Source organism: Lupinus angustifolius, chromosome LG09, assembly GCF_001865875.1.
Source record: "Lupinus angustifolius cultivar Tanjil chromosome LG09, LupAngTanjil_v1.0, whole genome shotgun sequence".
In the NCBI taxonomy this organism is placed as follows: Eukaryota; Viridiplantae; Streptophyta; class Magnoliopsida; order Fabales; family Fabaceae; genus Lupinus; species Lupinus angustifolius.
In genome coordinates this window covers 19,243,178-19,256,186 of record NC_032017.1, presented here as the reverse complement: position 1 = coordinate 19,256,186, position 13,009 = coordinate 19,243,178, and the positions used below count along the sequence as shown (strand labels likewise).

The window sequence follows — 13,009 nt, the reverse complement described above, 5'->3', positions numbered from 1 at the left end:
CTCTCTCTCTTTCTCTCTCTATAACCGCTTTTAGTGTTTCTTTCTCCCTCTACAATGTGTTTCGTTTTTCTTTCTCTCTCTACAATGTGTTTCGTTTTTCTTTCTCTGTCTACAATGTGTTTCGTTTTTCTTTCTCACTGTGTGTTTTTGGTTTCGTATCGGAGAAGAAGACGAAGAAGAAGAATGAGGAAGCGAATGAGTGGATTGGTGTGTGTATTTGAAAAATGGAGAATGTGATATGTGGAGCCATGTGGAACCAGCTACCGCGAATTTTGAAGGTGAATGTTAGATTACTGGAATACCCCCGAAGTTCATGCTGTTAGAGACATGTACTCCATTGTGTTTACAATTTAAATGCAACTGAAATGCCAAAGCTTTGTCCTATTCTTTCGATTACTCACTATTTATTCCAACCAAACTCCATGATTACAAACGTGGGCAAATTTAATTGTAGTTTGACCATAGTATAATTTTTTTTTTATAATTATTAAAGTGGTTTATTTTTATGGAAATCGGCTACCACATAGCCGTTTTATCTTCTTTTTTTTCTCACTCTGGGTCCTACCAAAATCGGTTACCTTGTTGGAGTTTTTTTTTTAATATTTTCCAATAGAAATCGTCATTGGAGAAGGAGTTTCTCCTATTTTTGTAATATTTAGGTGTAAATTGGCAATGTTATTGGAGTTTTAACTAGGTTTTTTGTATATATATATATGTAAATCGACAATTGTGTTGGAGTTTTAGGTTTTTTTTACATAGGTGTAAATCGGCAATGTAGTTTGAGTTTAGCCTTCCTTTTGTTTTTTCTTGCCTCTTAATATAAAGATTGTGTGAGATTTATAAGTGAAGATAGAGGATCTGATCACAAAATCTTTTTGCAAATGTGTACTGAAAAATTTAGAGAAAATTAGAAGTAAATAATATAATTTAGAGGACTCTATATATGTATCTTGTAGTCCTTTTTTGAGTATCACTGTATATATCCAGAGTTGTGGTTCAAAGTAGGGTGTTTGCGGGTAAACCATCAACCACATAGTTATCCCAATTATTCCATATTTGAATCCAGTGATGATGCTTATGTAGCCAGTCACAATCAGTTTTGCCACGTAAGTCAACTTTATGAAGTTTTTCACAATTCACTGAATCTTGTGGAATTGATTGACCAAAACCAAATTGCCTCACTACCCGATCAGTAGGGTGTCATTCCACAATTGCGAAACATAATAGTGGTACATGATCGGCTTCATTCTGATATGTTTGGCAGGAAAAGTAGTTGGTAATATGGCATCCACGAAACTAGTAAAAATTTTACTAAAAAAGTTAATATAAAAAATATTCAAACATAAATATACAAACATAATGAAAGTTTGACTTATTATTTCTACGTAAAATTATACAAACATAAATAATATACATTTTTACATAAAATATACAAATATAAATATATCTGATCAACACGCATACGGTCAAACATTGCACGTATGATATTAATAGCATGTCCAGAGATATGGGTGGTGATTAAATGTTGTAACCATATTATTAATCATTGTTAGTTAGTAAAAAAAATTGAATCAATTTTCTTAATTAAATTTTTGCATATAATGATAAAATTAATATATAGCTTTTCACTAATGGAAAATAAGGTGTTGTTGACACTTGCTGCAAGATTTTCAATGCGATCATATGCCCATTATTGAAGGAGTAGTAGATATCTTCCAATCTCTTTTTGATCACTAATTATTGTTGCACGACATAGTCCTCGATAAAGACAAGCCAATACAGAGCCCAACTGTATTGGAATGTCTCTGTTAAGTCCTCAAGCAAGGGAAGATACATTAGGTGGACTCGGTTACCTGATGTATCTGGCATGAGAAATCCCCCGATCATTCTCAGAATAAATGCTCTAGCGTGTTGTTCAATAACAACTGCATTTGCATTCTCAGGGAGATCACGAAATGTCATCTCAAGCCAAGTAAGTTTCACTCTCTGCCCCATTAATTCGTTACCTACTGGAACAACACCCAACAACTGAATGCAAAGTGCTTCCCAATCCGTACTTGTCACTCTGGTAACAACTTCTCCTTCTATCAGAATGCCAAGTTGGTAAGCCACATCCTCAAGAGTGACGGTGACCTCTCCACATGGAAAGTGAAAAGTATGTATTTTCGGCATTCATCTCTCGATCAATGCTAATAGTAGATGATTGTTGATTTCTACTGCTCCAAGTGTCAACAAGTTACCAAAAGTTCAGAAGGTAGTGATTGTCAGAAACAAGATCTAGGCCGGAAAGCACATTCAATGTCATTCCACATATTGTTTGAATCATCTTGCATTGCATTATCACTTACCACAGAATCAAGTTGAATCATTTGTCTTGTTCAAACTCATCTCTTCTTCATCACGTGAACTAATAAAAATAAATAAATATCAAGTTGAATCTTTATAAAAATATTTTCTCTTGTTCAATTAATTTAACTAATAACTCACATATGAAAAGAATTACAAAAATATAAACCATTCATTATGGAAATATTGTCTAGAACTCTTCCCAAGTTCTCTACTTCGTAGTGGACATGTCTTCCTATTATGCCCATCGGTTCTACACCATCCATATTTTTTAATTTGTTCAATAGGAACTTCATCAATCTCATTATGAATGTGTGTAGTCTTTGGTCTTCCACTTCTTTTCCTACGCATAAGAGGACTGAGAATGAATATTGGTCCTAAATAAGGGGGCCAATATTCTTCATTACCAATCAGTTGAAACTGACATCCATATGCCTTAACAAGATTATCCAGCCGGTAAATTAGTGAGATAAATTGACCACAATCTAAAGCTAATGAAGCACATGTTGCGATTGCATGAGAGCATGACAATCTTAATGATCGAAATTATCCACAATCACACCAATTGTTAGCTAGTTTAACAGTGTAAACCCTCACTTGTCGACTACCACATCTAGATACAACTTCAACCTCAGAGATTCCCGTCTCCCGTGAAAAAGTACGAACTAGTTGACAAGTAGATTGTCGCTGATTTTCTTTAATCACTTTTGTCAACTCTTCGCAATATATATGTCGTGCCCTAACCATATTAGAAGCTTTATTCCGATGTTGAATGAACCATTCATTTAGCCTATAGTATGTTGCTCTCACAAGTGCTGTGATAGGAAGAGTTCTAGATCCTTTCAAAACACCATTAATGCATTCTGCAAGATTCGTGGTCATGTGCCCAAAACGTCCACATTCATCATATGCTTGAGTCCACTTTTCTTTTAGAATCTGGTCCAACCATGCACCAGCCCTTGAATGTTTTTGCCGCAACAAATTCAAATCCGCTCAAACCTTGGTCGCATCAACTCATAACCTAAAAAATAAATATAAAATTATATCAATCCATAACATAAAAATATTTATAAATTTCAAATATAATTAATACATACTCATTTGTCTTTGATATCAGAATCTCGGAATTCCTTATTGAAGTTACTAGCAAAATGACGAATATAATAAACTGACTGTTCACTAGACAATCCTATTACATTGCTTCGGAGTGCAGCTAATAAACTTGTCTATCTATCTGATATGATACATAGGTTTGATTGAGAGGTAAGATAAGTCTTAACGTTGTAAAAGAGCCACTCCAAGCTTCTTTCGTCTCTCCTTCAACAATGGCAAAAGCAACTGGAAATACTCGTCTATTTCCGTCTTGTGAACTCGCTATAAGTAATGTTCCAGTATATTTCTCAGTTAAAAATGTTGCATTCACTTGTATAATAGGTTTGCAATACCCATCAATACATGGTTTGAAAGCCCAAAATACTCTATCTAGAATGAATCGTTTAGGGTCTTCCATGCCATCTGAAATCTGGTGATGTTCTTGATATTTCACAATTGTACCGTGATAGAAATATTGTATAACATTCATCCAACGTGATAACTCATTGTATGATCCTTCACAGTCATCATAATTTTTTGCCAATGCCATTTGTTTTGCTGTCCACGCCTTTCTTTAGGTCACTATATAACCAAAACAACTAACAACCTTCTTCACTAGTGCCTTAACTAGTATACTTGGATCTGCAGATACCAAATTAACAACAATGTCTGAAATGAATGATGAATTTAATTTGCTGTGATCTTGGGAAACCAACATAGATACACAACTGTGTGATGCATTAATTTTTTTAATCTCCCAAATGTCACGCTTAACGTTAAAAGAAGCACAAATTCGCCACTCACATCCGGCACCAAATGTCTACATTTCCCAACATATTTATCTGGTCTAGACTCATCAACAACATAATCAAATGAATTTTTAATATGAAATTCTCTAATAGCATTTATTGTGGCTTCTTTAGATTCAAATTGCATCCCACCAAACAAATCATTATTACTATTGTTCATTAAACCAGTTGTATGACTAAAATCACGATGAACTTCAGAATTTGTGTTACGAAAAAATGATGATGGTGTACTATATGTTATTCTACAAGATGAACCAACACTGAATTCGAGCTCCTCCTCATCACTACATATTTCAATGTTATTTCATCACTAAAATCACTAACAATGTATCTATATTTAACAAAGTAAGAATATTAAAAATGACAAGTAAATATAACGAAGTTAAAAAGATTAGGAAAAAATATAATAGCTCCAACTGAGAATACTAACCTATAATCAAGTAAGAATCTAGAAGAAATGAATAGCTCCAAACAAAAAATACAACAATGCCTTTCACTTTCAAGGTTAAGCAAGAGAAAGAGTACTGCAACTCACTTTAGGAACAAGTTTCAGACAATACGTTTGTAGGGTAACAAGAGGTAGTGTGAGATTTTATAGAAGTAAAGAACAACTTGTGAGATGGAAATTAAAATAAAAAAACTTAAAACTCCTATTGTATTGCCGATTCTACTAGGGCAAGAAAAAAAACAAAAAAATTAAAAGTTAAAACTCCAACAACATTGCCGATTTACACATAAATAAAAAAGGCTAAAACTCCAACTACATTGCCGATTTACACATATGTAAAAAAAAACCTAAAACTCTAACGCAATTGTCGATTTACACATATATAAAAAAACTATCTAAAACTCCAACAACATTGCCGATTTACACATGAATGTTAAAAAAATAAGGAGAAACTCATTCTCCAATGATGATTTCTATAGGAAAATATTTAAAAAAATAAACTCCACCGGGTTACCGATTTTGGTAGGACTCAGAGAAAAAAAAGGTAAAACAGCTATGTGGAGCTGATTGGCATAAAAATACATTACTTTAGTAATTACAAAAAAAGTTACACTACTAATTATTTGGTCAAACTACACTATATGAGTAAATTTGCCGACAAACGTGTTTTTTGAAGAAAGAAGATTCCAATTTTGTTTTTCTTTTTTGCGTAAACACTACCTTCTACAAGTCTACTTACCAAAGTTACAAGTGATTCATTTCATACAATAAAAATATTAGTTTCTTTTTTATGATTTTTTAATTAAATGACATTTTTTTGTTGGGTCGTAATAGAAAGTGAGACAAGAATAGACCCATGTAATTCTTATTCATTTTTGTTAAGTTCTCTGAATTAAAAACTCTCTTTTACAGCAACAATAATACTTGTAAACTGGATTTGACAACTTTCTAGTATGCAGGTCTTAGTAACCCTTCTGAACCCAATTCTCCCACTTAACATAATAATGTTTCAAAGAAAATATTTATGTGTTATCTTGTATTATTTACTATTGATTTGGGTTGCTTTTTGAAAATTTAAAAATAATTAAACATAAATGATACAACACAAATATATAAAATTCATACATTATCAATACATACATGATTTCTCATGTTTTAAATGAGATGCTAATGTTACTTAATCATTGAATCATCTACTATTCAGTTATATATTTTTATTTAAGAGTTGATGATTAAATATGAACAATAGATGATGTAAGTACAACATAAAAATCTCTTAGACTGTAAGTGTATACTAGAAGTGAGCATGCGACAAGTTGTGTCGGGTAAGGCTTGCCCCTTACCCGATCATAAATGTTTGTTATGTCATTTTTGAACCCAACTCTAAATGTTGATCGAATTAGTCTTTGAACTCGAATCCAACCCTAAACCCAATCAAATATAATATATATTTATTTTAGATAACACCTTCTCAAATATTACTTTGCTTGTATAGTTTAAAATTTAAAGTTTTAGTTTTTATTTTGTTATTTTTTTAAACAAATATTACTTGCGCTTGTTATTTTTTTCAACCTTTAAACACTACAAGCCGAGTATAAAGGAAAAAATGTGAAATTGTAGAATTACATTAACATAAAGAAAAAAAATAAAACTTTTATATTGTGGTCGCCGAATTACATTATCTATATCTATACTATTAATAAAGGTAAAGTCCAAAATAAATTTTATGAAATAGTTTATGTTTCCCAATTTCTTTTATAACTTATAATTTTATTTTAGAGAGAATTTCACAAAACTCCCTAAACTTTATGTGTTTTGCAAGTAGATACCATAAACTATTTTTCTTTCTCATTACTCCTTAAACTTTAACTATGAGTGAAATTGATCCCTACATATACATTTTTAAATTACTAAGAATGAAATTAGAATTAATACAATAGATAATGAAATTAACACACTAAATAATAGTGAAGCATGCAACTGCTTCTTCATCTTGAATTATCTTATGAAGATCAAGAATAATAAATTATAATTTTCTGCTCCGTTTGTATGTTATAAACTTGTGGCCAAAGATGATCATTAGACAATAAGATATTTGCATAATCGAATGAAGATTAGTAACTAGCAAATATTTTCAAATGGGTAACATCTATTAGACATTTCCTCATATTTTATCATTGCGGTAGCTTAATATTGATGTGATTTCATCACTCTTATATAATCTATTTTGTTAATAACAATTTCATTGTTAGTAATTTAAAATTGTTTGTATGTAGAGACCAATTTCACCAATAGTTAAAGTTTAAGGAGCAATTAAGAAGAAAAAATAGTTTACGGTGTCTACATACCAAACACATAAAGTTTAAGGGAGTTTTATGAACTTTTTCCTTTATTTTATAACTCATACTTTCATCTTTATATATATTAATAAACATTAAATAACTAGGTATCCTATATAAATTTCTATACTAATACTAATAGAATTTAGAGAAACATAAAATAATTACCCTTGAAATATTTCATGTTTCTAAATACAATATCTCTCTTAATGTAAATTAATGTTTCCTTTTTAACTACCACATCCATTCTTAAACTTTCCACTTCCAAATGTGGCTTTCCCAATGAATAAGTGAATAGATTGATTATGACATCAAATTTGAAATGTGGATAACTTAGTCATAAAAGTTTACTTTCATTTTTAACTTTCAGTATATATTGCATAATAATTTTCTTAAATAATATAATATGAAGATAATACATTATGTCAGTCACCCACTAGTGATTAATAATATAAAAGTAAAACTCTAGGATATAGATGACTAGTTTGACTTGGAAAAAATTATAAAACTCGGCTATAGGGTTACCAAATTTAATGAAAAACTCAAAGCATAGTACCGAGGCTCTAAAAAGTACATTACTTTAATAAATAATTTAAAAGGTACACAGCTGTAATATTGATACATTTTCTGCGTAAATTTGCCCCTTATTTTTGCCTTAATTTTCTTAAAAGGTTGATAAATAGAAACAAATAATTTACTATAAAGGCAATAAAAGAGAGTACTAAACTAGCCAGACCAAACCAAACCTTTACAAACATCAAAAAATAGGTACAAGTCCAAGGAAACCTATTATCACAGGCTCAAATATACTACTACTACTGCATCATTGCCTTTTAATTTAAAACAGCAGCACTACAAAAGAGAATGATCACATAAGAAAGTAGCTAGGCCTTGCATCTGATACCACAAAATCTTCCATCCAAGGAATGCTATATGATAAGAGAGGAAAGCTACCTATACAGGGTTATCAAGTAGATTGAAAAACCTCCAAAAGAAACAGAACATGTCAATATATAGTGACTTAATAATTTAGTGATTTTTATCCTTAGTTGAGGAACTTGATAATTTCCAATTGGACTTTTTTGATTTAGACTTCTTGAACTTGGATATGAATGCTTCATCATCAGATTCATCACTATCATTACCCTTCTTACCGCGTTTCTTCTCAGCTCTACCACAAACCACAAACTTCCTCTCATCTTTCTCCTCAGCAGGTTCACACTTCTCCTTCGGCTTCCAAATGAACAGAGATCTGGAAAGTTAAGCCAGGTCAATGTAGGAACCAAATAACAAATCAGACTCAGAACAACACCAAGTTACTACAAATAAGAGTAATAACATTGTTAAAGCATTAATTTGATTACCCATCAGCAAAAAAAATCAATGGATAGTGTTTTGTCATAGATGAATTTATAAAAATCACAACTTTCATTATCTATTACTCTAGGATTAATAAGATAACTCAAACCTGGAACTCCCAGATGCCAGGATATCATCGCGTGGATGCAACTTATTCACCGGAGTGATGGTTGTGATGTTTGGGTCCATGACTTCAGCTAGCAATTGCCCTGTACTGATATCTATAAAATCAATGGGATGTAAGGCAGTTCCGTTATAATTTTCACTTATATATCGACCAACAACAGCAAGGGACTCTGATGGATCCTGCAATTACAAAAGATAGTATGGTTTATAAGAAGCTAAAAAATAATAAGTAAGCATTGAAACAGCAGAAACAACTTGCACATTTGTAAACAAAAAATATCACCTTAGGATCCCATTCAGCTTTAAAAGGGGTCAGATGCCGATTGAAATCGTGACTATGTACGATTTCTCGGCTGGGAGAGTCCATGTTACCAAAGATTGAATCCCATATACGAATACGGTTATCCTGTGATGTAGTCATAATTTTGTTGCCCGATAATGGAGAGAAATATGCAGAGTTAACAACCCGCTGGTGCTTAAGGTCATAAAGGGATGACCCAACTTCCATTCGACGCATATCCCAAATACGAGCCTAAGAAAAAGAAACCATCACAGGTTATATAATCTAGTATATGCAGAGTGCAACTGATGTACGATTTTCAATTAAATAGCTTGAATACATGGATAAAAGGGAAGCACTCACAAAATGATCATTTCCACAACTCAAAAGGAGGTCTGGTTGAATTGGATTGCAATGGAGACCAACAACTTTGCTACCTTTTTTATGGATCAATACTGCATCACCAGACTTGTGGTTGGATCGAGTGTCAACCCTACAAATGACATAGTAGGTTACATATGTTTGCTTTTGCTTAGCATATTTGTTTCACAAATAAAAACGTGGCTACAACTTTTTATTCCCTAACAAAGAAGAAAACTATAATTATAGAAGTTTTCATGTCACCCACAAATATTATAGTCCTTTTGTATGAAAGAAATCAGGCCTTGCTTTATGAAAACGTAGAGCTCTCAACACTTCATGATAATAAGCAAAATGCTCTCTAAGCACTCTTTCACAAATGGCGATGCAATGGGAAGAAAATCAAGAAATAGTAGCATGTCCGAAACTTATAGACAGACAAACTTGACACGGTGATAAATCTTTCAATCGAGGACTCTGCAAACTTAGAAACATAGTAAGAAGATGAAAACATGAACATGGATCACATACGTCCCTCTACATAAAAACACTAAATAAAAGCAACAGACATGGCAACTAAGAACGATATGATGTAACAAACTAAAAATGAAGCACAAAATAAGGCTATGCTTTAATTAAAAAGTGATGTAATCATGTACGTCTATGCATAAAAATTATAAATAAATAAAATCCAAGGGAAAAAAGGGTCAAAAGAGTTACTTACATATGAAGAAAACCAAAGTTATCAGCAACAAGCACAAGACCTTTCTCACAGTTAATATCCATACCATATAGCATTTTCCAAGTGCTTGGACCCTAATCATATCAGCATATACAAGTTTTTTATTGTATAAAGAGATGTCAAACTTTAACAGGAAACTAATTGAAATCTTTGTTAAATTTCTCACACCCGAAGTAAAAGCTAAAGGCAACAATAGAGCTAACGATATTTCCAATTAAAACCTATGAAAATACCCACCTGAATTACACAACTGGTGGCAAAGGGCAGGCAAGGAAGAACATCACATTACATAAACTATCCCACAGTACATAAATTACAAATCATAAATGGAGCATTTCAAACTTACTTTGGGCATATCCAGCAGTAAAGAAGTTAAAGAGACATGTTACATATCAGTGAAGAATTAAACAAAAGAGAAAAATGTTACCTGCCATCCTCCGGGGTTCAAATTCATCAGAGAGGAAGATAATCCAGTCTCCAAGTCAGTACAACTAATGGTTCCATCTGAGGATGCAGAATAGACCATACAATCATTTGTAGGACTAAATCTACAAAATTTCCATTTACCATTTCACAATTAGAATTCTAGCTAAGAGATGGATATAAATGCAGAGATGAAGGAAGGCAATGGTGCACAATTATAAGAAGGCCCGGATGTCATAGCATCATGATAACAACTTACCTCATGTTATTCAGGATACAAGAATGTATGTTCCCATAGACTACCCTCTCGTGTACTTTTTCGAAATCCCAGACTCCAAATTGCCCTTTCTTTTAGGATCACAGCAGAGAAAAAAGAAATCAGTGGCTAAAAACAAATGCAACTTTAAAATTATTCCCAAATCTAATGTAATGGCATGAATTTATTATAATAACCTTGTCTCCAGATAAGATGATGTTATTCTTTGTGGGGTGGAACTCCAAGCATGTTATCCGCCTGCTGTGATATCTGATAACAGCACAATTCACTTGGTTTGGGATCACATATTTGGGCTTGATCTGTTGCATAGAGCGAGGGGTAAACATAACAAAAATATCACAACAAGAATCTTAGGATCTGTGATAACTAGGAAGTAGTAAAATACATAACTTAATGATTCATGTAATAATATTATTAAACAAAAGCCAACGGTTCATCTCCATCATGACAAGCTCCATACGATCCTAAGCGTTAGCAAAAATTCATATATCTCACTGCTAAGAATAAGCATCAATTGATGGAATTGTAGAACATATCATTCGGAATAAGTTGTTACATCATTAACTAGGTATAACTAAACAAATATACTAGTAAATTTTCTCGCAATGGAAAATGGAAACTAATGGTGTTTAACATAGATTAAGGCAAGCATTTTAAGGATAAAAAACAGTATGAATTCATTTAGACACCAGAAATAACAAAAGGGTAACCAGATTAAACATGGTATACTACTTTTGCGTTCGCTTAATTTCAATGTTGTAATACCAACTGACAAGATTGACTAGTATATGGTAATATACTAAACTAGCATATGGTAATATCACTACCATGGTATTACCTTCACATGCGGCACACCAAGTATGGTTTCACTGACCCAAAGCAACAAAGCATAAAGCAAAAACGAATTTACAGACACACGTGAAGATTTCTCAGGGAGAGAAGCAAAAATGGTTCTCAACACAACGCAAGCTAAAATCAAAATAAGCTAAAATGGGCCAAAACAATGTTTAATTTAATTTAGTATGCATGGAGTGTGAATGTCATTAAACCACTGGTCCTCTGCTTAAATCAAAGATTATAATAATACTACATGAAAGAGGTAAAAGATTTTCCAACTGCAGGCTAATGGTGGCACTAAATAAAATGTAAAAATGCTAAAAATCATTAAAAAGGCGGTTAACTTCGGCTTACTGAAGGAATGGCTGATCTTAGCTGGCGTTCAAACACATAATCCAAAGGTTTACATGTTTTTCTTCGCGGTGCTGGAATAACCCCATGCTCAGTAGTGACCCGATGAGGGCAAGTCAACGTAGTATGTCCTTCAATTAAAAATCACAGCATACAAAACGTACAAATGAAGAATAAGAAACAAACTCAAGAACTTCACAGGTTAATGTAAAGGCTTTAGGGTATTGAAACTAAAGAAAAGTAATGTTCTATATACAGCAAACCCATACCACTTTACTTATTTTGCATTATAAAGATCAAAGTTGTCCAGAATGGATGTTCATGAAGCATTTTCATTTAGGACTACATTATTTTACAATTAGGTCCATTACAACATCAATTATTATTATTATTATTATTATTATTAGAATCTTCTGGTAAAGAGAAAGGGAAATAGCAGTAAGAGAAATCATTCCTCTCTTTTGTTTTCCCCAATAAGTGTTCCATTTTGTTGTAAAAGCAATGGTATTGTTATAACTTATAAGAATAACTAGAAAAGTGGGTGGAAGTAAAGATAAGAGTTAACATACCAGGCATTTTACATAGAAAACAAGGCTTCATTGGGCAATCAATATAGGTTGCACCTTTGAATCCCGCTTCATGCCCAGGCTTTTTACAAACCTAAAATAACGCCATTAACAGTATGAACAAACAGTTATAACAAAAAGGAAGAAACTTTATATCAAAAATTAGTTTTTTTTCCTACCTTGCAAACTTTTTTGAGAGAAATAGTAATGGGTATTTTCCCTTTTCCCTTAGCATCAAAACCAACTTGTGATTTGTCGGTGTTATCATTCCCAACAACAAGCCCATTTTCTTCTTCTTCTTCTTCATCATCTGATGAACTTTGTTCAGAGTCAGAGTCTCTCTGAATAACTACTTTTGGAAAGGTAGTTGGTCGAGTAACCGGTGCCATTTTCAGAACCTTGTTTTCCTTTGCGGTTGATGGAAGCGGGAAAATATAAAGGCACGGGAAAGGAAGAGGGTTTTAAGTATATATGTGTGACTATTGGGTTTTGAGATAGGATGAGATCACATGTCTCACTTGGTGTACCAAACTAATCATAGAGTTTTATTCCTTTAAAAAAAATTATAAAAACAGAAATTAATATTTTAACATTATTTTTTGATGTTTGATTAATCTAGAATAGGGAGAGATGAAAATTGTGAGACGGGTGATC

At 32.4% G+C, this 13,009-nt stretch overlaps 1 protein-coding gene across 1 annotated transcript; it reads right to left on the bottom strand.

Annotated features, from left to right (window-relative positions):
• LOC109355773 (protein DAMAGED DNA-BINDING 2) lies at positions 7,866–12,860 on the bottom strand. The gene is made up of 11 exons (XM_019598983.1): positions 12,535–12,860; positions 12,359–12,449; positions 11,793–11,920; positions 10,778–10,900; positions 10,584–10,672; positions 10,329–10,449; positions 9,884–9,975; positions 9,163–9,292; positions 8,803–9,051; positions 8,503–8,699; positions 7,866–8,286 (listed from the first exon to the last, which is right to left on the bottom strand). Exons 1-11 carry the CDS (start codon positions 12,742–12,744, stop codon positions 8,064–8,066), a joined length of 1,653 nt encoding a protein of 550 aa, XP_019454528.1. The 5' UTR covers positions 12,745–12,860; the 3' UTR covers positions 7,866–8,063.